The following is a 27750-nucleotide window of genomic DNA, read 5'->3' on the forward strand; positions in this document are numbered from 1 at the left end:
ACAGTTCAGTTGTTTGTTTACTTTTACTATCTTGCCTCGCTTGAATCCAGATCCGGACGTATTTAACACCCAGACGTGGTCATTCTCTTGAAATACTTTTAATTTTAATTTTTTTTTTTTTTACTTGTTTATTCAAAACACAACAAAATAGGATCGTTTAGACTGGTTGTTGTGTTGAACAGGATAATCTTCTTGGTAAAAAAAACCCATGGATCCTTAAATCCAATACAACAGCGGTCAACAAGTGGTAGTCAGTTTTGATTCATACTTAACCAAAAGTTTAGTAGTCTCCTTAGCCACAAGAATGCACCTGCCTCTTCCTCAGTTTGAGTCGCTACAGATCTTAGCATCGGCTCAGCTTCCCCCGGCATTAGAGGCAGTTCTTGAATAGGAGCACTCCCTGGTCCGACATCCTGGGTTTGAGTCGCCTGTGAAAAACGGCTCTTCCCCCCAAGACCCAGGGTGTCGGAATCAGAGTTTTGCTCCCCACTATGAGTTGAGGACCTCGGTGGGCTGGTACAAAATAGTCTTGTGGTTTGTTATATTAATAGAATAAAATATTTAGACATATTTTGAAAACATGATGTGTATTCTAAGTGAGTAAACAAACCACAACACTACAATAGGTACTCTAGTTTTTCAGGAGAAGGCCGCGTAAAATGGCTCTTGGGCCGTAACAGACAAGAAGACAGACAGAAATTTAGATGAGACTTGTTTCGGTTTGTTTAATGTATAAAACGTAAAAATAACCTAAAAGTTTATGATTCTGAGCAATGTACAGACAAAACTCTAATTTTATTTATATAGATATATAGAACTGACGAAGAAAGCGCTTGCATAATTTAATTATTTAAAATAAAAGATACTATACTTTGTATCATAATTGCTTATTTTTTTCTTTTAGTTTTCGAACATTTCGTTGACTTGATGTTTTGTTTCATGTAAATAGTTTTATTACTAAAATTGATATAAATAAGATTAAATATTAATTATAGTATTAATACGTTACTATTATAGACAGGATAATGATAATGGGCATACTGTACTGTATAGCGAGAGTGGTCGTGCGTTCCTTCTGGTTCCCGCGCAAGACTAAGTAGAGTGCGGGAATACATAAATATAAATTAGCCTATTTATTTAAAGAGGGAAAATATATGATGACGGAGGGAGGATCAGTTGTAAAAACTCCATTGTAAATAGATTCAAAGATAACAATTAAGATGTTTGATAAACATTTTAAAAACAATGGTCTATTGCATTTTTCACACCCTGTATACAAGAAAGTGTCGGAATATATTAAAAACTGCGCCATTTTATAAGCTTTCCAACGATATGCTACACTATTGAGGTTTATGTCTGCTTATGTACGCGCTTTAATGGTTTGAAGACTACAAAGCATGGTGTCTTTAACATTTAAAACATAGAAAGTCGGCATGTATTAAGCAAAAGTTGTATTATTGATTCAGCTTGAACAGTAAAAACAGTAAAAAAGTTCCCTGTTTTCTGGTATTCAAGCCACTAAAACAAACAAAAAAATATCTAAACCTCAATAGTGTAGCATATGGTTGGAAAGCTTATAAAATTGCGCAGTTTTTAACATATTCCGACACTTTCTTGTATACAGGGTGTGAAAAATGCAACAGACCATTGTTTTTAAAATTTGTATCAAATATCTTAATTTTTATCTTTGAATCTATTTACAATGGAGTTTTTACAACTGATCCTCCGTCATTTTCCATTATTCTTGTTCAAAATTTAATGTAGAACACGAAAATGACATTATCTACTCAAATCTATATACAGGTAATTGAGAAATCGCTGTATTAAGTTTAAAAGCATGGTTATTTTTTAAAAACATAAAATATTTTTTTGGGACGCTAATTTTGAGACTTGGAACATTTGATATGCATCATCACACTTCATTTACTTTGTACTTACATCAAAAAAATTTTGTCACACCGAGTACAAATCACCCTGTATACACACTCATCTATAGGTCAAGAATGAAGTGTGAAAAAGCTCAGTAGCCACGGTAAAACAAATCAATTATATTTGAAATCAATAGAAACTTTTTTTTGTCTTTTTTTTACTAGAGTGCCTTATGTAGTGCGATTATTTTTCTTTATATACTTTATATGTACGTTTTTCAACGAAATAAATGTTTTCAGTAAGCTTATCATCTGAAAATTGAATCGTATGGGTACATTATTTCCATAATATGCATCAGCGCCTCATTTAATTCTCACTAGGTTAGCCTTATAAGTTAGCCTAGCCTTAAAGAAAGATTTTTTTTTTCAAACTAAGAGTTTCAATTGAGTTATGATCCTGAAATCAAAGGAGAATGTGTAACTATTTTATACAACAGAATTAAAGATTAACGTGTCCTCTCCGTTGCGAAGCACGGGTACAACAGCTAGTATGATCTTATTTATAATCTTAACTGATTCTTATTATTGTAAATGGCATTGCCGTGGTAAATAAAAATAAAATAACATTTTAGCCTAGCGTTTTTCTTACACAGTGCACAGCGTGATTGTTTTTCATTGCTGGGTAAGAAATGAAAAATTTTGTCGAACCAGGATTTATCCATCACACGTGACTCAACTGGATTTACAAGTCGAGGATGTCTTCCCAGGGTCAAGCGTTGGCTGTATTTCTGAAGGTATACTTTACAAATCACTCTAGTAAAGCCTAGGATTTCAAGCTGCTCACTCTTGTTTTGAACAGCATATCTGTGAAGCTGCTAGGCATTGTTCACTGACACATTAAATGGAAAACATAGCAGTTGCCAGTACCACTTCTTCCCTCTTATGTTGGTTCTTAGCTTTGCTATGTTTTCATCTAGGCGATCAACCCCTCCCATGTATGCATTATACATACAGGGTGACAAAAAAGTCTGGAAACGGTTTAATATCTTTGTAACTATGTCCGTTAGAAAATTCAGACCTTTCACATCAACTTACATGTATGAAAACTACTTTTTCCAAGCATTGTCATTTTTTTACCTCTACCAGGGGACGACCCATGAGGAGTAGGTACATAATCTTTAATGTAAGCATAGGTTGATATGCACATCATTTTAAAGGGTTAGTCAAGTGGAGTTCATTGCCGGAAACCGCGTCAAAAAAGGTTAATCCGTTAAAAAATGGCAGCTGTCCAAAGTTCTTGTGAATTATACCTACACAGGCCTTAGTATGGGCAAATACTCGTATTAAACATCAGCTTGAGAGCTTAAACTGTATTTTAAAGTCAACTAGGTCATAGACTAATAGTATTCAATCTTCAAAACAAATTTAACCGTGTTTCAGAATTCCCTGCTAAAGTTGACTATGAGTATTTACCAATACTAAGGCCTCTTCAGGTATATTCCGCAAGAACTTTAAACTGCCGCCATGTTGTAACGGATGAACCTTTTTTGACGCGGTTTCCGGCAATGAACTCCACTTGACCAGACCTTTAAAATGATGTGCATATCAACCTATGCTTACATTAAAGATTATGTATCTACTCCTCGTGGGCCGTCCCCTGGTGAAGGTCAAATTATGGCAATGATTGCAAAAAGTAGTTTTCATACATATAAGTTGATGTGAAAAGTTTGAATTTTCTAACAAATTTAGTTAAAAAGATATTAAACCGTTTCCAGACTTTTTTGTCACCCTGTATAAAACAAAACATGCTGGCTGATCCAAATTTATTAGTGTGGTAGCTTAGCGAAATGATCGTGTCCTGATGGATTAAAGCTACAGATTTTCCATATTTCTTTCATACCCTAAATACAATACAAACAATTTATGGGGAGTGCTCGATTTTCAGGTCCGCCACGACGACATCTTAGTTTTTTTTAGAGGAATTGAACTATTTATTGAAAATGACCTAATATCACCCAAAATGACACATTTACGCCATTTTGTATACAACATGTTTTGTTCACAATTAAATTGTCCATAAAATGAGAGAAAAACAACTTCGATAACTTTAATAGTCTTGAAGATATAAACGGTTAAAGTTGAAAAACTATATATACTTATTTAATGCGCAAACAGGTTTTTTATGACATTTACTCATCCAAAACTACTGAACCAAATGAGATGTTTTTTGTGTCAATGGAAAGAGCGTAACGTGAAGCTGTGCAGGAAACTTTCTTTTTAACGAACTAATTAGACAGTGAGATCCTTTTAAGTTTGGTATTTCTCCATAAGATTAACATGGGAAACAAACATTGTTATGAAACTCCAGCTGTTGTCAGAAATTAAAAGTGAGAAGAAGAAAATATGTTAATTGTAAACAGTCAATGCGTAAATTATCTATCTTGTATTAAAAATGTGTATAGTTTTGGATGTTGTTTTGTGTTTAATGATAAGTTATTAATTAATTATTGCATTCTTATTTTAAGGATTTATATACATTTATTTATTTAAAATTATAAATTATTATAATATAGTAGTTTACGCAACGATTGCGTTAAGTTAGTCTTTACGACACGAGTAGAAAATTTAAAGCACGAGCCTTGGCGAGTGCCTTAAAAACTTCTACGAGTGTCGTATAGACTATTAACGCGAGTTGCGTACACTACTGTACCTACGACCGTTTTTTAATTACTAACAATCTGGTTTTCAATTACCTACAATAATTACTCATAACTTTTTAGAGAGGTTATGTTTTCGTTTATTGTCATTGCCACTGAAAGTGTTGCAACGACTTATTGTACAATCAGCTGATTTCATGTAATTATGTGTTTGAAAAATTTCGTTAAATAATACGTTACTATTTTTCAGGCAATAGCTTCTGCTAGCAGCATTCTTACCATAAATACTGTATCAGGTACAATTAGGGAAATACTGCATATTTATTTGGACAACTGAATAATATAGGAAAACAATTAATTTACAGTTATTTCACAGCATCGAATATGTGGTCCACAACGAGTTGGGTGAAACAATGGTTAAGAGGTTTTCAAAATAAACCAGAAGCACATTTTCATTTATCAATCTAACCTTATTTTGTTTCGTCCATTTAATGAATTGCTGGTATGTAATGTCATACCTTTGTTTCGATTTTGGTGGCAAAAGATTAGCACTAAAAGTTTGTGCTCTCATTTCCATCTCGTCAACTTCACTTTCAATATACTGAAATTTTGTATTTAGTTTAACCTACCTTCCTTTAACCACCAACTTAGGTTAAAATTACGCGAGTATCAACAGGAACAAGATCGATCAACAATTAAAATTGTCAATTGATCAGTTGATCAGCTGATTAGTTGACGTTCGAAGCATTACAGTTTTACTTCTTTTCTCTCAATCCTTGAATCTCATTGGTCCGTTACCCGTGTTGTTATGAGAAAAACTATGCTGTTATGAAATGAAACTATGCTGTTATGAAAGTAAACAGCTATTAAGTGTAACTTTTCAATTCTAAGAACTGAACTGAAATGGCTACTTTAAAAAACTGTCGTAGGTAAAGTAATTTACAATATTCATTTATTTATAATCCTACTAATATTATAAATGAGAAAGTTTGGATGTATGGATGTATGTATGTTTGTGACAAGTAAACGCGAAAAATACTGGTCGCATTGGGCTGAAATTTGGCATGATGATAGCTCACATTCCCGATTAACATATAGGCATATTATTATCCCAAAAATCCTTTCGGGCTCCGCCCCAGTGACTCTACAGTTCCCCATGGTAATCTTATGAGTATTCATATTTTTAAGAGCATTAAACATTTATAAGATTTACCAACAGGGTGCAGCACTATTATTTTTTTCATCAACACAAAACTGTGATACACAATGATAATTGTCAAAGTAGGATTTTTATTAGAGTTATTGAGATGACTTTCGAGTGGAATATTAGAATATAAAAAGACAGAGTGTTGAAATAGAAGTAACTGTGTTATATTAAAGATCAGAATAGAAAAGTAAACAGCATTTGATAATAAACATTTTGGTTGCTATGGTAACAACTGATTCATATGTTCATAACATTCTCCCCCACTTAATCACTGGAGAGCAAAATCCTTAAGATAGGACGGAACCTTGCGCTGTCTGGAAGGACGAGTTAATTTGTTTTCTTTTTGTTCTGTGGCTTGAGGTCTGTCTAGATTTTCTTCCCTTAGAGTACCGTCTAGTTCTGTTGGATTGTTTGAACTTGATTCAGACTCTGGGTGGATCTCTTGTGGTGGTGCTTGATAGCCTATAATAGGTATCCGTCTTGGAACAACAGAACTATCTTGTTCGTTGTGTGTTGTAAATGTAACTTTCTTCTTGGATACAAGAGTCGAAATCAATTGATTTATGTGTCGTTTTAAACTTCGTCCAGAATCCAATTTAACAATGTAATGGTATTGACCTAATTTTCTCTTGACTGTACCAAACTGCCATATGTCTTTATTTCCCAGGTGAAGAATTCTTGCCTGAACTCTCTCCCCCACTTTAAGAGAGCGGACGCGAAGAGGAGCAATTGATTTTGATGGAAGTTTTGCCTTTGGGTTAGGGAGAAGTGTGTCAAGTCTAATCCCAATCTTCCTGTTCAAATACAACTCTGCTGGAGTCTTGCCTGATGCCAAAGGTGTTGCTCGATATCTGAACATAATGTTTTGTAGCTTTGTGGTAATTAGGGTTGGATCATCGGCAGCAGCAATAAGTCTTCTCTTTAAAGTTTGTATGTTTCGTTCCGCCAGGCCATTTGTTGCAGGATGGTTAGGAGCAGTAAATTTTTGGAAAATCCCACGTTCTTTACAGTAGTTGATAAATTCCTCACTTTTGAATATAGTGGCATTGTCCGAGACTAAGAACGAGGGGTACCCATGAACCGAGAAAATGTTTTCAAGTAGTGCCATCGTCGTTGCTGAGGAAGGAGCATTTCGAAGAATGCGAACTTCTGCCCACTTTGATTTAGCATCTACACACATGAGGAAATAATTTCCATCCAATGGACCGGCATAATCAATATGCACTCTTTCCCAGTTATCATCGGGCTGATCCCACGGATGTACCGGAGCCTTTGGTGGATTGTGACGAACTTTAGCACAAGCTTCACAGCTTTTCACTAATCTTTCTATGTCTTTGTCCTTACCTTCCCAATATACATATCTTCTAGCAAGCTGTTTCATTTTAGTAATTCCGAGGTGTGATTCATGGAGCTCATTTAGAATTTGATTTTGAAGACATTTGGGAATTACGACTCGATCTGATCGGAAAAGTATGTTGTCTGAGATCATGTAAGGGCTATCTTTGCGACTATTTTTCAGTTCATGTAAAATAACTTGAAGCTCAGGGTCTTTTGCTGTTTCTTCTTTTATCGTTTCTGCGGTTATCACTGTGCTTGAGATTTGAAGTAAGGTTTCTGCATTGATTGTGTTTATTTCTTTGTCGAATGTTAGTTCAGATGAAATTGATGATTGAACTGGGCTTCGAGACAAACAATCAACGTTTTCATTTTCTTTCCCTTTCTTGCATCGAACTGTATAGTCAAGACCACTGAGGAATGGAGAATAACGCAATAAGCGAGATGATGTCATTCTTGGCAAGGCACGTCCTGGATGAAAGATATGTGACAATGGTTCATTATCGGTGACGAGAGTGAATTTTTTACCAAAAACGTAATTGTAAAAATGGGTGACTGCGTAGATGATTGCTAGAGCTTCTCTATCAAGTTGGCTGTAATTGGTTTCAGCCTGAGTCAATGCTCTGGATGCATATGCAATTGGTCTTTCTTGACCATCGATATCATGACTGAGTATTGCAGCAATTCCAGTTGGGCTAGCATCTGTTGTGAGAATACCTGGTTTTGATGGGTCGAAAGGAATAAGAACTGTATCACTACAAAGTTCAGATTTCAGATTCAGAAATGAGGCTTCAGCAGCAGCTGACCAAAAGAATTTTTCTCCTTTTCGAAGCAAACATCGTAGCGGATGTGTTTTTGAAGAGAAGTCAGGAATGAATTTTGCATAGTATGTAACTAAGCCAAGAAAGCGTCTTAACTCATCAACATTTCGAGGGCGAGGCATCTGAGTAACTGCTTCAACCTTTTTAGGGCATTTTTGAATCTTATTGAATGACACCACATGTCCAAGGTAATTAATACTTTCCTTGAAGAAAACACATTTTGTTCTGTTAAGATGTAGATCATTCTTCTTGAGACATTCCAAACATGCAATAAGGTTCTTCCTACACTCTTCGAGAGTTTCTCCGTGACAAATGATATCATCAAAGTATGCTTCTACCTTTGATAATCCGTTTAATAGTTGTGACAAAATTCGATTAAACTCAGAAGGGGCTGTTTTTATTCCAAAACTGAGACGATTCATGTTGAACATTCCTTTATGGGTTGATATTGTTTGAATCTTACTTCCCTCTTCATCGACTTTTAGATGCAAATAAGCCTTATGAAGATCCAACTTACAGAAGTATCTTGATCCGCGGAGACTATGTAGGACATCATCAATGCGTCGAATGGGGTGGTTAGATGAGACAAGTTTTGAATTAACCCCACACTTGTAATCCACGCATAGCCTGACTCCTCCATCTGGCTTTGGGATAACAACCAATGGTGACCCCCAATCACTTGATGTGACTGGAGTTATGATTCCTTGAGACTCGAGGGTTGCAAGTTCCTTTTCTACTCTCTCTCGTAATGCGAAAGGGACATCACGTTCCCTAGTAAATACTGGGTTTTCATTATCTCTGAGTTGGAGTTTGACTTCAACATTTGGAACACATCCGATTCTTTCTTCGAAAATTGCTGAGTATTTTTCGAATATACCCTCTAGAGACGGTACTAAATTAACATCAGCTGTATTCATCGGTGATTGCTTTCTGTTGTCTACCTCACTCAGTTCAATTCCAAGTCCACGAATCCAAATTCGTCCTAACAAAGCAGAATGACCTGCAGGTACTATAAATAAATCAGTATTTAGTGATTTTGTATTGTAAGAGACTGAGACAGTTACTTTACCTTTAGGTTTTATTATATGATCAGAGTAGGAGCGAAATGAGATAGGAGTTGGTTGAAGTGGCACTTTAAGTCCAAGTTTATCAAAGTCCGTTTCTGAGATTAAGGAAAATCGTGCACCAGAGTCTACTTCAAATGTTTGAGGCTTGTTGTTGATAGTGACTGTAACCATGTATTTGTCTGAGTCTGGTCCTACTATGTAAAGATCTTCTACATCTTTGATTTGTGTGATTCCATACTTATCTGGGTGACTGAATTCATCTTCTGTGAAGTGAGACAACAGGGTGTTTGTTTTAGAGTTCTTTAGTAGAGACGTTATACACACTTTTGATACGTGGCCTTGTTTTCCACAGGAAGTGCATTTAAGATTGTTCCGATTAATTTTGCATTCATTAGACTGATGGTTTGATCGACCACATTTGAAACAAAGTCCATCAATACCCAAAGCTTTGTAGTCAACGTGTCTTTTTAAGCTTTTGTTACGGAAATGTTGTGATTGAGATCTATTGGAACCGCGGTCATCATATTTGTGTGTCTTAAATTGCTTGAAACTTTGATATTCCTTTGTCTTAGACCTTGAATGCCTATCAATTTTGTGTGTATCTGCATTTTCACTTGATGATTGTGTGACAGGATTACAAATTTTATTTGATTCATAGCGGGAAGCTTCTAGGGCAATTGCTTTTTTGAGGAGTGTGTCAAAACTGTTGAGATTAGTGTCTTGTAGAAGTTGTTCACGTATCCAATTGTCTTTTAGTCCTCTAATAAATTGAGGGCGGAGAAATTCATCAGCAATTGAAATTTTACTTTCACATTCATTGCAAGAAGTGTAAAAATTACAATCATTCAGGTTACTTTTCAGGACTGTGACAAAATCAGAGATAGATTGATGCAACTGTTGTGAAACACTGAGGAAATAGTGTTGTGCAACAATATGAGATACTGTAGGTGACAACATCACTGTGAAATGTTCGATTAATTTTGAAAAATTTAGGTCTTTTACAGGAACTGAGATGACTTTCGAGTGGAATATTAGAATATAAAAAGACAGAGTGTTGAAATAGAAGTAACTGTGTTATATTAAAGATCAGAATAGAAAAGTAAACAGCATTTGATAATAAACATTTTGGTTGCTATGGTAACAACTGATTCATATGTTCATAACAGTTATGTTTATGTTTTTAATTTCGTAAATAATTTATTTGTGAATGTTAATAATCTATCTTTCTCTATTGTGTAGGTGAAGTGGTATGGCTATGGTAGATGTGTAATACCATAGCATACCGTAAATTTGAGGAAGCAAGTTTTCTCAAACCGTGTCTTCTCACATTGCAAATGCAAAGATCGAGTATAACGGCATTTATACTTATTTTCCAACCCCGTATGAAGGACGGGTACTCTGCTAGTTAAATTATAAATTATTAATACGCTACATATAACTTTGTGAACAATAAGGTTTTTTTTGTTTTACAATTTAACCCCACATAATATTATACACCAAAATGTTCGTAAATTTGAGGAAGCAAGTTTTCTCAAACCGTGTCTTCTCACATTGCAAACGCAAAGATCGAGTATAACGGCATTTATACTTATTTTCCAACCCCGTACGAAGGACGGGTACTCTGCTAGTTAAATTATAAATTATTAATATGCTACATATAACTTTGTGAACACTAAGGTTTTATTGTTTTACAATTTAACCCCACATAATATTATACACCAAAATGTTCGTCTAGGTTTGTAGATTTGCAAACTGTCATTACATTTTTGAAAAAAATAATTGGGTTCTTCCCCAGTGGCTTTAAAGTTCCCATGTCATCCTTATGAAGAACATATTTTTCTACGTTATGATCAGCTGGATAATTTAATTTCTGTTAATATTTTAGTAGTTGCAATTTAAGGAAACGTGTGCTACAAACATTTAATGAGTTGGTTGACATAAAATATTTACTATCTGAATTTGGGTTGGCCTAAATATTACAATGGGAAAAAACGAGAAAGCCTGGACGATTTGATATACTAAAAAAAAAACGAATTAAAACTGTGCTTCATTTCTTTAGCAATCATTGAATGAGCCGATTTGCAAACTATGGAAACATAAGAAAGTCATAGAATACCACCAAGTAGAAGAAAAAGAAATCATGTTTTTTTATGATTTATAATTGTTATTGTGGACAACCTAATGCAGCAGCTGAGTGGGAAGTATTTGCAGAAAACACAAAAAAAAATCAAGAATAGCTTTTGAACAATTATAGGATATTTACAAGAAATTTTGATTATATCAAACTTTTATGTACATCACGAGTATTTCCATTATCTTTCAGACTACTCTTTTATAGATATTGCCTGTAATACTTCTTAATTGCGAAGCAACAGGTACGCTAGTTTGATATATTCCTCTACGCTACATGTAGTTCTTGCTATACTGTATATTACCCAAACGGTCAAGGGTACGTATCTGTTATGATAATATATGTTGTTCGTAATTAAATTTGCTACAAAATAAGATAAAAATATCTTAAAGAACGTAAATAGTTTTAATACTATTGTATAAACTGTTGAAGTTAAAATTGTATTTAATCCTGTATGCAATATATTGATTTTGCGGAGTATATAAAAAGATCAATTGAATTTTTGTTGCAAAAATGAAAATAAACCATGTTTGTGACGATGATACTGTATTCGCTGAAAAATGATTAAATCACTATTACATTCTATTTATTTACTTAATAAAGTACTGCAAGACTGTTCCCACTTAGTGCTGCATTAGTGCGTGCCGTGTGGGGTTGGGAGATTATGCATCATTTTTACTTTTCCTCCTTGCACTATAAGATTCTCTCTGCCTGTTAAAACATTCATTTGATATCTCATCTATAGTCTCAAAATGATATTTTAGGACATTTTACGGGATACAGGAATCCTTCATTAGCTGATGAGTAGGCTTTCCATGTTCTCCAAGCAGTTTTCTTTCATTTGCCAGTAAATTGAGATGTCGTGTCTAAGCATGTAAATGTATGGGAAAAGAACAATGTCTGCCACTTTTCTTCTTTCAGCTCTTGACAAATAATGGCATTGATGAAATAGTGTCGGGAGTGCTTCCCTTCTCGTGTCGGCTTCTTCTTGGTCGGTTTTCCGGCATGCTTGTGCTTCTTTGGATATATATAACACGTTTCCCATGTGTAATGTACAACTCCTTGCCATCTTGAACTTTATGGGCCGCGACTCTATTACTTAACAAACTAAAAAGCTCAGTTTTGTTTTCAGAATTCTGGAGGAATGTAGCAAAGTTTTGAGGTAGTGTTGTTTGTTCGGTTACTTTTCACCTTTCTCCTGTTTCTCTCTTCATACGAGTAGCTTCTTTTAGACTAGGGGCTTTTTTTTGTAAGTGTCTCATACCACATCCATTCTTAGACAGCCTTTAAGTTGAATATCTATCCACGGTATGAACACTGTATCACAATCTATATACAGGGTGGAACGAATTTAGTGTTAAACAATTTTATGTGTTGTTAAAACCAACTACTAAGTATTGGTGACAAAATGACACCAATTTAAGTTTCTATACCCTCACATGTAGGGAATAACAGACAATTTAATATTTTTTCGAAATATTTGTATTTGCTTACATAAAACAGCCATAAGTGCACTAAAAACTGTTTTTATTTCAAATTCATTGTCATTTTTAGAATCATCGTTAAATTTCCAATAGTAATAGTACAAATTCATTGAGATAACACATCTGCATAAGCCCTTATTTTGCAATGGAAGTTTAAATTTGTGATTTTTATAAAAAAATAAATAACTTTTTCCAAAGTTTTTCTACACTACACTGGACTGTAGAGAGTGTCAAATATTACTAAAAACTTCTGCAGTTAATAACCTTTAAAATGATGTATAAAAATGTACTGTTTCTTTGATTTGTTGTTCTTAAATTTAAGAGTTTCTCTTGAAAAACACGGAATGGCCAAAATCGTATCCCTTTAAAAAAAACATGTATGTGCTTGAATAATATGGCGATAGCTGCAAAAGCAGTTATGTATGAATAGAGTTTATTGTAGTTTTTAGAATCCTTGTAAGATTTATTGTAAGAATATTAAGGGTCTATTAGGATTAACATCCATATAAACGTGTTTTATGAAAACATGTTAAACTAGTTTTATTTTAATTTTTTGAATACATTGAATATTGTTTTAAGGTTTAAGTTACACATAGTACATTTAACTTAAGATTTTTTTATCATAAGCAAATACTTCCAATGAAAGAGTGACCTCTAAAATTATGTAGATTACTACACTTTACAATGTTGTCAATATGTTCGGCAAAAACTCAAAATTAACCGAAGTAAAGCTTATCAATTAATTGATTGTAGTGCTTAGACACATGCTAATGGAAATAACTCAGCCAAGTGATATTTATTTAATAAAATTATTGTTAACACCTCAGAAATACTTAGTTTTTGTTGTTTACACAAAAACTAAAAGCTAATTGTAAAACACACAATATTCGAAAGTTAAATAACTGTTCCTTACTTCCTTAACGTTTAAATATCTGCATTCTACTTCATGCCAATTACTTTAGTTTTTCAAAATTTCCTCCATTTTCCTTGATACACAGCCAAGTTTTTGCACATGGCACAAACAGTAACATTAAAATACAACGTTCCTTTGACTAGCACATCTGTATTCATTATTCAGTTATTAATTTCTTGATTATCTTCGACTAAATTGAGTAGACCAAGTACTCCACATAGCAACACAAAAAAGTCCAGTGGACTTAAGGTCTGGCGACCTGGCATGCCAGCAAACCACACCATATGACCCATCGTTATCATTATTATCATCCAAGTTGTGTATTTTGCATTAAGTCAATCTCGCACATAGTTTCAATGTACCATAGAACTAACACCGTAAACGATATTTAATTTATCCCAATAATGAAGAAAATAAACCATAAACTAAGATTTATCACAAAACATAGGTTCATAAGGTGTTAATCCTTACAATTCCTCAATATTCTTAATCGGAATTTTACAAGGATTCTGAAAACTACAATAATGCCCATTTAAAAATTATTTTTGATGCAGCTGTTGCCATATCATTGAAGCTAATACATGTTTTATACAGGAAATTGAACATTAGCCATTCCATGTTCTTCAAGAGAAACTCTTAAGTTTAAGAACAACAAATCAAAGTAACAGTACATTTTTATACATCATTTTAAAGGTTATTAACTGCAGAAGTTTTTAGTAATAGTTGACACTCTCTAAAGTCCAGTGTATAGAAAAACGTTGGAAAACGTTATTACTTTTTTCTAAAAAATCACAAATTCAAACTTCCATTGCCAAATAAGAGCTTATACAGATGTTTCATCTCAATGAATTTGTACTATTACTATTGGAAATTTTTATGAAAATGACAATGTATTTGAAATAAAAACAATGTTGAGTGCACTTATGGCCATTTAATGTAAGCATATACAAATATTTATTTTTAATCTTAAATTTTCTGTTACTCCCTACCTGTGAGGGTATGGACACTTAAATTGATGCCATTTTGCCACCAATTTTGAGTAGTTTAACACATACTTTTTTTTAACACTAACTTCGTTCCACCCTGTATATAATACGCTAAGCCGATTTTTGTAAACAGAACTACTCCCTCATTTTTGGACTGATTTTGATGATTGAAATGTCAAAACAATGGCCCTGATCTGTAGTTTTGCAAAGTGTTTTTCGTTTTTTGATATCTGTATTAGTTTGGGCAATCATAGATTAATCTGCATTACACTGATGAAATCATGAAAGAGTTTAACTTCAAAAGATCCACCAATACGATTTTAATAGTACTTAAAGGTTCTTCCAAAGGAAGAGATACCAGATAATATACTATCTCCGATGACGTACGGTATGGGAAATAATTTATTCATTGAATGATTAACCATATTTGGTCCCTAACGCAATTAATATCATTAATGTTTTCACTGTTATTAATCTTTAATCAATTCTAAATGCTCAAAATATGTATAATTTCACTCAATTTATCGCAGTTAGATGAATTAGCGTAAGCCTTTAAAGTAACCTTCGATTTCGACGGGTTTCACATAGTAGTCTCTAAAAGTACTTGTTTCGTATTTAGGAAGTGCGTGTGTAATGGAAGGTCCATCAAAGATTGTGACATCTAAATTTTGTACTGTATGATCTTAGACTGGAGATAGGCAAGAAAGCAAATCTGACTTATCGTATGTTGTTTGCACATTTCTTCCATTCCCTAAATACAAACAGTTGAGGGGGGGGGGGGTTTGCCCGACTTTCAGGTCCGCCATCTTGAAATAAGTCTCCGTGTTTACTTATTGACGGTGGCCAAGGGTGGTTTTCATGCGCAAAAAAAAATTGAGAAAGGTTGCTGTCACGCACTTGATGCGATATAAAGAGTCGAGCGAACAGTCCATAGTCTCTTTTAAGATCAGAACTCCGTTTTTTGAGGTTTTTTCCAGGTTTCTGAAATATTATTTTATGTTTCTTTTTAGGGGCTTGTTAATATTAACTGTCCTATCTATGAGAACATCCTTTACATATGTTGAATATTGGTTTGTTACTCTCCATTAAACACATTTCACTTACCACATCCTCTCCAACACATTCATGGCTATAGATGTAATTTGTTAGTCACAGTTCAAGAAAGCGTTGAATTTCAATTTAATTTTTACACATGTTCAAAATGTTTCAATAAATCATGCCATTGGGGTGACATGAATTCACCCATATATGGGTACTATATGGGTACAAATGTAGCGGTCCCAGTAAAAAGATCAACAGCGCTATCCTAAAGTTCCTTAAATGAGACCCCTCTGGCCATACTAAGCTCTTCAGCCCTTTCAATAAAAGATGCAACACTTTGACTGCCTTCACCATCAAACTTCAGATTCCATTTGTACACTGGCACCATCTTGGATGTCGGTCGTAGTCCCATAATAGGTTGTTGATTGGTTGCCGAAAATTGAGTGAGCGATGTCGATAAATCACTTGGCTTGGAAAAAGGGGACATCTTCAGTTTCTTAATTCTGAGAATAAGTTAGGTACTTGCTAGCGGTAGATAGTTGTCTAGGGTTTCCAGTACCTGGCTTAGTATTCCCATCCATGTTCTCTACTGTTTTGAAAGTACTCTTAAGTTCATCAAAGCTATCAATGAGGTCTTTGATTTTTCCTAGCAATGTCTTGAAATTTTATGGGTACTAGTAATATTGGTTACTAAAATGTCACACTGGGGTGACAGTTTGTGTCGCCTTTAACAAGGCATATTCGACGAAGCGGCAATTATAACGCTCATACCCAGGACTTTAAGTGACTCTTGTCGTATAAATAACTTCACATTAGCTTTTTGATGCAAAAATATAAAAGCTAAAAACAATCATGATATGTGGGTGAGGTGTTAAACTAGGTTAAGGCTAATCAATTTAAGTTTGGATTTTTGTGAAAGATACAAAGCAGTAGGATCGCTAAGTTAGTTGGCCTGAAATTGTGTCCATTTAGCAAACACGACTGTTGAGATTTAACAAACACACTTTTTGCCCTAACAACTTGAATTATAAATTAAAAATTGTGTTACGTTGCGGAGAGGCGTGGAACAAAACTATTTTAATGGGTTGTAACTATTTAAAGCTAAACGGCATACTATTGTCCAGACGTACTTGAGTACGTTGAGTACGGCTTGAGCCTTATAAGTAATGAGTTTATGACATTTTTTTGGAAAAAATGTAATTTTACACCAGTTTCAGGTGACAGTTATTTTATCAAGAGATTTACTAGCGCCTTCATTAATACGAGGAAATTAGTTACATTTTAAATTATCTCTACCAGTGACTAACGAATTACATAGTTCAATTAAGTAGCACAGTTTAATAAGCTATGTCAAAACTGAAGTGATACCTCGTTGAATTATTATCTCGTAATGTGTTCACGTTAATGTTTCAATCACCAAGCACACAGTTTTTAAACCTCGTTAAACATACGACAGAGAAACGAATTGCTTTTATTCATATTGATGTGAGTCTGGATCCAGCGTAGCAGAAAGCCGTTATTGGAAACAATAAAAGATGGTAATAGCTCAGACTGTAATAGCTTCCAATACAACTACTTCATGTCAAATTGCACTGGCCTTTAAAGCTTTCTATATTATTAAACAAGGTGACACATTTTAGAAGTGTCCAGTCATCCAGTAGAATTCTAATGATAATTATAATTTCATAATTAGGTAAATGATTCGAATATTAGTCAAAGGGTACCTACCAGGTTGCGATGGGTCGGTACCAGACCCCGTTGTCATTTATCATGACTGATTAATTAATGTTGTTGCCTAACAATAGGACGACTGTCGGATGTATATTAATGTTAAAACTAAACTCTGTTAGTGTGAATCAGTCTGAGCCTAGATATATTACCATAATAGGCATATAAAATAAAAATGAAAATAGTTTTATTTATTGAAAAACTTTTTTAGACTTAAGTTGTAAAAATACGTTTACAATGTTTAAGTGTAACAAATTTTACAAAATTAAAATAATTAATGGGATTAAAATAAATTCAAAAGAAATATATATACAGGGTGTTGAAAATGTCTGGAACCAGCATTATATCTGGTGAGTGGTTAAAGAAACACAACTGATATTTTGTGTACGGATATACTATGGTTTTACCTATCTTTTGGTGCCTTATGGCATTTTTTACCACTTATAGGGAACGTCCTGTGGAGGATGCAGTAAAACGTTTTAATGGAAGCCTATGGTAAATGATACATCATTTAAAAGGCCATTTTTTTCTGAGTAAGGAGCCACAAGTTTCATCTCAAAAGGACCACCCTAGCGAAAATGGTGACTGTTTGAAGTTTTTGAAAATAATTGAATTTTAAATGTCAAACCGTCGCCTTTTTCGCTAGGGTGGTCCTTTTGAGACGAAACTTGTGGCTCCTTACTCAGAAAAAAATGGCCTTTAAAATGATGTATCATTTACCATAGGCTTCCATTAAAACTTTTTACTGCATCCTCCACAGGACGTTCCCTATAAGTGGGTTTTTAAATTTCAAACCGTTGCCATTTTTGCTAGGATGGTCCTTTTGAGATGAAACTTGTGGCTCCTTACTCAGAAAAAATTGGCCTTTAAAATGATGTATCATTTACCATAGGCTTCCGTTAAAACTTTTTACTGCATCCTCTACGGGACGTTCCCTATAAGTGGTAAAAAATGCCATAAGGCACCAAAAGATAGGTAAAACCATAGTATATCCGTATACAAAATATCAGTTGTTTTTCTTTAACCACTCACCAGATATAATGTTGGTTCCAGACATTTTCAACACCCTGTATATATAAACCTACCAGGTTGCGATGGGTCGGTACCAGACCCCGTTGTCATTTATCATGACTGATTAATTAATGTTGTTGCCTAACAATAGGACGACTGTCGGATGTATATTAATGTTAAAACTAAACTCTGTTAGTGTGAATCAGTCTGAGCCTAGATATATTACCATAATAGGCATATAAAATAAAAATGAAAATAGTTTTATTTATTGAAAAACTTTTTTAGACTTAAGTTGTAAAAATACGTTTACAATGTTTAAGTGTAACAAATTTTACAAAATTAAAATAATTAATGGGATTAAAATAAATTCAAAAGAAATATATATATATATAAAAAATTTATAGAACTAAAAATAATGACTAAAAAATGTTATTATTAAATTTAATAATATAAAATATAAGAAATTAGAATAAAGGTTAATTAAAGAAATAATTGGGTATTTATCGAAACATATAAGTAGTGTAAAAAATTATAATTTTAGTAAATTCTTATTTCCATATACATGGTTGTTTATGTTATAGCGATCGCAATACGTTTATAAAATACGCATTATAAAAAGTACGAGCTGTTTGCCCGTTTTACGTAAGGTAATTGAATCGTCAATAAAAATTGGACAGCTAGTTTACACACCTAATGACCAATCCAGGCTGTTTATGGGGGAAATCGTATTGTAAACAAATGCATTTGACTTGAATACATAGGATCAACATGATGGTCCTCTCTCCAACAAACATAAATATTACAAATACGCAAGTTACTTGCAGCTATTGAATCGCAGTACATAATTGTCTAACTTATTTAAGAATATAAAAAATAAGATTATTTATTTTCCTTTGAATGCACCCGAACATTCCGTTTGATCATCTTCTACGATCATTTCAACGAAAGGTAGATAACAAATAAAGTATCCGTTCAATTATGCCATATCATTTAGAACCCCTGGAGGAATGATAATGTTAATATTTAAAATACTGTTTTGTTAAGCTTAATAAAAAGCATTCATCACGTGAAAACCAAATAAATCAACTGATGCTTCAGTAAAAAAAATGAATTTTAGTTAATTCTCCCTAATTAGGGAATTTTACTGTGAGCTGTTTAAACAGTGCGTTTTATAAACCAGCTTTTTAAAAATCGGATAATAAAACGGTAACCCGAACGAATGGAGCGACTGAACCAATATTTATTGAGCAATCAGAGTGTTACAACTGTGATCAGACGAAACTCTCGAATCATGCAAATGAAGGCGATAGTCAAGGGATGTTCCTGGTTTTACTAAACTGTTACTGCAGTCGTTCTGTGATGTAGGCTAATGGTTAGAGATTGGTTACATCCGGCGATGCGTTATTGCCAAGCAAAATTCAACCAGATCTAAAAACTAAAGGTTTCGATAATTATATTGATTACATTGTATTTCGGAATATTTTCGAATTTCAATATTGATCGCATTAAAACATTTTTGTAATATCTTTCCGCAGACGTATCGTACAACGCGGTGTCTAATAAGGACATACTGTGTAATAGGCGTATTTTAATATAGTTTATTCACAAGTAAAGAATAAATGTGAAAGCTAAACTCGTTGGTAATATTAGGAGAGAAACAAAACTCTGAAATATACAGTGACGTTTTAGGCATAAGAAACTTTTTATTCCGGTTGATTTACTGCCTTCCATAAATTGTTGGAAAATAAAAACTTTTATGAAAGAAGGATACGGTTGAACGATGCGTGAGCCATAACACCAAACATCAACGTGGAATGCATTATCAGCGATTAAGCTACATCCCAGACCCGTGGTTATTTACTATCGATTAGGTGGATCGAATTTGGACCACATTATAAGTGCACCATTTACGATCGATTCTTTTAGTATAGACGTTAAATTATTGGGGAATAGTTGACAGAACAATAATTGAGTTTAACTAAGAAACATGCGGGTATGTTTATATGTGAATTGACGAATACCCTTTAAAATATTAGAACAGAAAAACTATTATCATTGTCGAGGTTTTACTGTTGTGAAAACTTGAACAAAAATCACTATGTTGGTACTAATTTAAGTTGAATATCGTTCTCAAAAATGATTATCGATCAGTTTCCTGCTTTATTCTGATTTTGAGTGTTGATTTCGAATAAATTTGAAGTAATACTTTTGACATAACTTTGGGAATCATTTTCTACTTCAACAACCTTTTCGGTGATTTCCATTTCGTCCATATTTTACCTTGATAGTGGGTTCTCTTTTCCATTCCGACCAAGATCGTTTTCACTTTAGCTTTCACTTTATGGAGTGTCTTCTAAAAGGCTATAGAATTCTCTGTTAACTCTAGCCATCAAATTTTCCAAAATGTCTAGTTAATGATTTGAAAGGTTGAGCCCTGGGACAATGTTCCTACATGCTTACAAAGTTGTGTTGATATAATCAGAGCCGGGTTTTAAGATAAGCTTTTTTTGCGACGCATGGGATCACTGCCTCTAAAGGAGCCTTCCTCAGTTTCGCTGGGTTAAACAAAATTGTTTTCAGGATGGAATTAACCTAAACTTTTAAACTGAAGTAATATGTCCATTGAGATCTGTATATAATTTTTTTGCAGAATCGCAACTCTCTGAATCTTTTTATCCTGAGTTTCAATCATCATTGGAGAATCTGTTATGAGGCATTTTCTAATATATTTGTGAACATGAATGGATGGATATCACATTTCCTCTATGGATAGAGGAATTACGTTTCACTGTTATAGGTCAACACATTAAGTATATCGGGTTTTCCAACACGTCTTATATTGAACGTAACAACTTGTGCCTTTACACACTTATATTACTCACTCTATATTATTTTGCTAGGGGTTTTTAATAAGTTTAGTTTTCAGCTCATTTTTCTTACATATTTATGTGTACATACTGTATATCTAATCTTCCTATGTCTTTCATCGATGTTTCGGAGGGCAAGTTTAGATACATCATTTGTCAAGTTTCATTCAAAAATAGGTTTTTAAGTTGTCAACAATTAATTGTTTTATTGGAATCATCATCGTTGAAAGTATGGATTCCTATGAGAATGTTTGCACATTTTCTCAGCGCATGCTCTGTTTTCAAAATCAAAGAACGGATGCAAAAGATATTCTTATTATTGTTAAAATCAAAATAACCAATTTATTTACACCTGTTGCACATGTTGAATAGTGTTTTTTTTCCAAAATGCAAATTAGATTTGTCACCGTTGGGTCAACTTTATTCGCACTTTTTACAAAACGGCATATTTCTCTTAATTTTTGTAGGACAAAATAATTTAAGTATTTATCGTGGTAATGTTTTTGAAAAGGTGTTCAGTTTTTTACGTCAAAATATCAACGATGTGGACCATCGGTAAGTATGTTATGATGTGGAAGATGTGGACCCTGCTTTCTGATTATTATTTTGACCTGGTTTCGCTCTTGATTTCTCTTGGGCAAATAAATGATTGTTTTAACAGTTTCGAGACTAAGACTGAGGTGTTTTAATTTTAGATGACGGGGAAGCTTAGCAAACAACTGTTTACAATGAAACTAAAAGTAAAAAAATATACGTCAATAATAACAATAGTAATAATGGTTATTTTAAACACTGTCCTATCTACACTGTAAAAAAAACCATGTCTTTGCATCTAGAAACATCCGGAAAGCGAAAATATAAATGTTGCAGAACATTTGCTACAAAATGGCCACTCATTAGGAAAAATGTAAGACAATGTATGTATTTTGAAGAATTGTATGTGGCACGGTGGCCTCAAGAGCGTCACAATATTAATTGTGGAGCCTAAACCAACAAGCTGGGTAAACTGTGACGTCCTGGTAATGTTGGGCCAAGCATGATGAACGACCACATTTATGAAACTTGCATGCCAACTTGCAACTGGGGGTCAGGTTGATATTGCAGATGATAGTGTGTGTACTAACAGAAGTCTTGATTGTTAAACGTAAAGTACGATGCACTCATCTGATGTACATGATTTTAATTTTGTACTTTTATGTATTGTGAATTTTTATCTCGCAATAAATTCTTTCATGAAAAATCTCAACTGTATTTCAAAACACTATTTTATGCACTAGGGTAATTTCGCCTCAGACTTAGCTTTGCTGCTACTGAGTTATTTTACTATTTGACTCGATAACTTGACAGCCACTGAGAATATTAATATAGTTCATTAATTGCTTACATTTTCTGTGTTAAGCGTTTAATCTATCATTGAGCGTTTGGTCCGCTCGGTGAACGTGGGGACATTTGCATCAATTGATAGTTTTACGTGATTGCAGGTGTAACCTTAATTGCACACATACATATTCGTTATAGGTCAGTGTAGAATTGGTAATGAAGTAATTAACTAATCGTCCAACGATAACGTTTATTTCACAACATATAACAAACGAACTGTTTACCAATTTTAAAGTTGTGTTCATTTTAAAGAACGTAAATTTAATAAAAATATACTTGTACGCACTATAACTAAAACATATACTTACTTTTCAAATCATTACACTTATATTCGTGAAATATTTTATCATATAAATCTACTTGAAAGTGATATATCTTTCAATGTCTATTCTATGTCTATTCTTATCCATTTTGAAAGGATGGAAAAGGCGAAACCATAATTTAAGTTTGGGTTTTATGTATTTTATAAATTAAGTTTAAAATAAATAAAGTGTAGCAGTAGACGATTTCAATGAAGTATAATTAAATGTAATTTAGTTTAACTAACAGGTAGTTTTGACTTGTCATTGACATGTTTACGTTACAAGCTTTTTACAAAAATATTCATTGTCGGTATAACCATTGCTACACACAGAAATTTTTACAATGTTACTAAATTTCTAGTTTTTTCTTACCGTAAAGAATTTGTGTTTCAGGAAAATGTGTAATTTAGAATTTGATATTCTAAACAATTACGAATAATCAAGATTTATCGTAAATATTATTTGTGTAAATATAAGTTTATGCTTTAACTAGACGACCTGTACAAATCTTTTGCACTGTATCCTTCTCAAATCCCACACCAAATTTGTTTTAACCAACATAAAATTGCATTTTGTCATAAATCTGATAGATGTCAAAATATTTAAAACTATTTCTCATTTAACGACAAATTCTATTTACCCTACAGAACGACGGCCGGGCTATGGGATCACTCTGTCTATCATATTTTCAGAAATTTACTCAAACCACATCGAGAATGAATCCATCTTCTCTGTCAGCAATAAACTCAGCAGTAATACAATCTTCTACAAAATAAATATGAACGTCATATTTTCAGTTTTTAAATACAATTTCAAAAAAATGGCAGGTTCTGAAAAATTACTTAAATATCATATCTTCCAATTTTAAGTTTACATTAGAAATCGAAAAATCCAATCTTTCAACTTCCTAGATTCAACGCTTACCACAGAAAATGACAACTTATAATTCAAAATATACAGGAAGCCAACGACCACTGATCACACTATTCACGCCTCGCCTAATCATCCCCAAGCTCAGAAAATTACAGCTTACAAGAGTCTTGTAAACAGAATGTTAAGAATCCAAATTACCTCAGAAGACTACAACACTGTGTACCTCATACTGAAACATACAGATGTTAGCAATGGTTACCCCAGCATTATTATTGTTAAGATAGTCATCAAACAAAAAACAATCATGGTAAGATTGATAAACCCAACACCCAACAACTTTGTACCTGTTGAATTCGGAGCCAACTTTTAATATACCTTAAAAACGAATTGAAAAAAAAAAAAACATCACCCTAGCCAGTAAAACATCAAACAACCTAGAACGTTAGTTAACCATATCTTGTTAGTTAAAACTATCAATGGATACAGCGACGGTTGTAGAATATTTTTTTATTCCCCTAATCAATGACAAAGTTTTGTATAAATAATCAATGCCTAAGTTTTAGAATAAATAAACCTACCACATAGTTGTGTTAAATATTATTATTATTATTTTATTTATTTTGCTCAGCTCTCTGAAATTAATTGTGAAATAAGCTTTGGAAGTTCTGCTTGTTTACAACGTATTGTAAGTTTTCTAATGATTTCATGGAGAACAATCAATATATACTTTTAAAAACCTCACCTCAAAACTCAGCGCTTAGCCCGAGAGGAACTCAGGGACATGAATACTCAATAGGCCTATGACATTCCTGGATATGTGGACCATCTGTGTGCTTAATTTTGGCTGTATCGGTTTAGTATTTTAGTCGTGACAGCCGCCCAGACAGACAGACACCACCTCAATTTTATAATACTGTAGTATAGATAGGTATTCATTATTATCGAGGTTATAAGGTATATTGATTCTAGATTCCGCATATTTAGACAAATTGGATTAGTATAGATTTACCTTGAAGTAAGTCGATTAATTTTTTTTTTCAGTCAAATCTAACATGAAATCAGATCTGTTTTGTATTCTTCATGCACCACTAGGCATTCGATCTCCTAGTGCAATCGACTAGCTTTATATCTTTTTGAATCTTAAATTTGATTGTAATATATAGAGACCCTCTGCTGCTCCTCTGGAAATACAGGAATGCTAGAAATCTCACAGTATATAATATTTTTTTCTTTAAGTTCTATATTTCTAAACTGGAATATTTTCTTTCTCAAGTAAACCGTTACCAAAGCCTTCTTTATTTACTTATTAGGTCTCCGAAATTCTAAACCAATTTTAGGTACTCATCACTATTACACGAAACGCTTCTTTGGGGAAAACCGTTGACTAAACCTAACTAGAACATAGCGCCACACTGCATATTAATTTGCACATCGTATACTCTTATATGAGCAATAATTGCCTGTATGTATGTATGTATGCTTATATACTTGCTTGCTTGCACAAAAATCTCGAACACAGCTTCGACGATTTTCTTTAAATGTTGTAAATAATTAATTTCTGACCTTAAACGTGATTAACGGCGGTCACTACCTCCGGGAAGTTCTTATATCTCTACATAACGAATTTGAAATTTAAAAATTTTATATTGGCCTTATGGGTTGCTAAGTAACCATGTTGGTTGAATAAAATAACAATGGAAAAGGTAAACAGAAAACTTGTAGCATATGTCATTCACGGTATACTAGGAAATTGAAAAATACAGTACAAAGGAAAAAACATCAGTTGTTACTATTTAGCAAAGATTACACTGAAGATTTGGCGAATATAAAGGTAAAAATAGTTCCGATCAAATACTGATTATTTTGCTTGGCTCTCTCCTACCAAAACGTAATCCCAGAAGTACTAAGGCAATCCTTAGCAAACTTTGGTTTATCAGACACATAAATATTTAGTAATATTATTTATGTTATGTAGAATCCAAACAAAAATGTTCAATCCGCTTTTTAGTAAAAAGAAAAACCTTCAAAACAATGTTTATGCAAGTAGATGCTATTATAAACACGAGTGTTATACCATCGACTGTTAAATAGATTAATGGGGTGGATTGCCAGGTTACAATATCCATCATAATAATTTTTTTTTAAAGTGGCATGCTGATCTGAACCGCTTACAAACTTGCTAGGGACTTGAAATTTGCCAAAGACTACTTTTATTTTCTTCAGTGTAATCTTTGCTAAATAGTAACAACTGATGTTTTTCCTTTGTGCTGTTTTTTTTGCGATTTCCTAGTATACCGTGAATGACATTATGCTACAAGTTTTCTGTTTACCTTTTCCATTGTTATTATATTCAACCAACATGGTTACTTAGCAACCCATAAGATTTCAAATTTGTTATGTAGAGAAGTTATAAGTAAACTAATAAGCCACCACCCCAAAAAAAATATCGTTTTTAATGCTTTCAACATATTTCTTACGTTACTTTGGGCACTTCTAGACCGGCTAGGAAGTTTCAATTTGGTACGATGACGGGTTTCCGTTTTAAACCACCGGAAAAATTCCAAAAAGTGAGATCCCCCCTTCCCCCCAAATATTTTAAATGGCGGATTAAAAATGAATTTGGATGTAGAGGTTTTTTTTAAACGTCATTGGCGGCTTCCTCTGCGGTCTGATAAAATACGGAGGGATTACCTTTCTGACTTTGGTATGGACATCAGAACAGTTTAATTTAAATATGACAGAGACTTGAGAAATGCTGAGAGTGCTATCTAGACCACTTCTAGGTGTGCTACGGACTTGAAATTTCCCTGGCTTCTTGGGGATGGCCTCTCACCCCTTTCTAAATTTCTAAATGACGACTAACAGCTAGGGGGCCTGGGGGACAATGTAAATAATTTATACCGAGCCATGGCTCGGTCCCCAGGTACTTTTATTGGCTTAAGAATTATTTTAAAAATCCCCTAGTTTAAAATGTGATGGTCTAATTCAAGTACTTGCAGTTGATAACCTTTATGATTACATATTATGCTCTTAGTTACATTTTATTATTACTTTTAAATCCCCGATTTACCAATACTAGAACCGGACACAGAAAAGGCCCAAAAATAGGTTTTATTCCATTGGGAGTAATATTTTCTTCTGCTTATCTTTAAATGACAATAGTTCCGGGTTCAATCTAGGATCAGTGGCATTGGGAGCTAATATTCCCCTTAATAGACCCAACATGCGCCTCATGCAGTTATTGGTTCTGTTAGTATTCATATACTGTCTTCCTGCTCATGGAAATATCATCCCAGGAGAAGACATCCACAGAATAAAATACTGCAGAATTCTGCAATTCGTTTCACTTTCGGGCTCAACAAATTTACACATGAGTAGAGACTGTTTGCAGGATTTTGACATGCTGCATGGTTCACAAGGCTCTTACAGGAGCCACAGTACCTTCTTGAGAGGCTCTCTTTCCGGGAGGGGTCTCCCAGCGCATTACCCGCATTGGGAGTCTAAATTGGAAGTCTACAAATGGTGGTGATGATGTACTAGGAATCAGCAAATATTTTCTTCGGATCACCTTTCCGGTTAGGTTGTTCAAGCCAGCACTCTTAAAACAGGTCTTCATAAATCTCTGAAGGGTCGTACCTTTGGTTTTCAATAAACTCCTTTGTATCGTCCAGATGTTCTTAGAGGATAAGGCCAACATTTGTCTCCACTTTCTAATATTACCTCTTTAGGTTTGGCATAATATCTGATGATTGACATAATATCACTAGAAGTCTTGACACTGCTGTGAACTGTAGTTTCCAGTCTCTTTATCTCTGCCTCTGGTCAGCCTAGATCTGCTCGGTCAGGACCTGGCATTAGAGGCGACGTGAGGCCAATTACCATGACATTCTCAAACACCTCCCTTTAACCAAATAGCCTCATGCCATTTTGCATTGATGGCCCCATAATGGCATAATGGCAATTCCCCAAAAATGAAACATTTAAATCCGATATCTTCAAACCATTCCTGGACAGGCGTTCTAAAGCCACCTCGTGAGTTATCATCAACACTTTATGGGGTTCCAAGACTAACAGGGTAG

General features: G+C 33.8%; 1 protein-coding gene across 1 annotated transcript; it reads right to left on the bottom strand.

Annotated features, from left to right (window-relative positions):
• Positions 1 to 6000: 6000 nt before the first annotated feature.
• LOC128984218 (uncharacterized protein K02A2.6-like) lies at positions 6001 to 27155 on the bottom strand. Its single transcript, XM_054403517.1, has 2 exons — positions 27113 to 27155; positions 6001 to 9218 (listed from the first exon to the last, which is right to left on the bottom strand). The coding sequence occupies exons 1-2, from the start codon at positions 27153 to 27155 to the stop codon at positions 6001 to 6003; spliced, it is 3261 nt and encodes a 1086-aa protein (XP_054259492.1).
• Between the last annotated feature and the right edge of the window lie 595 nt (positions 27156 to 27750).

This window comes from Macrosteles quadrilineatus, unplaced genomic scaffold (assembly GCF_028750875.1).
Source record: "Macrosteles quadrilineatus isolate MER2022 unplaced genomic scaffold, UCM_ALF_1.0 Scaffold_2__2_contigs__length_208266976, whole genome shotgun sequence".
Taxonomy (NCBI): Eukaryota; Metazoa; Arthropoda; class Insecta; order Hemiptera; family Cicadellidae; genus Macrosteles; species Macrosteles quadrilineatus.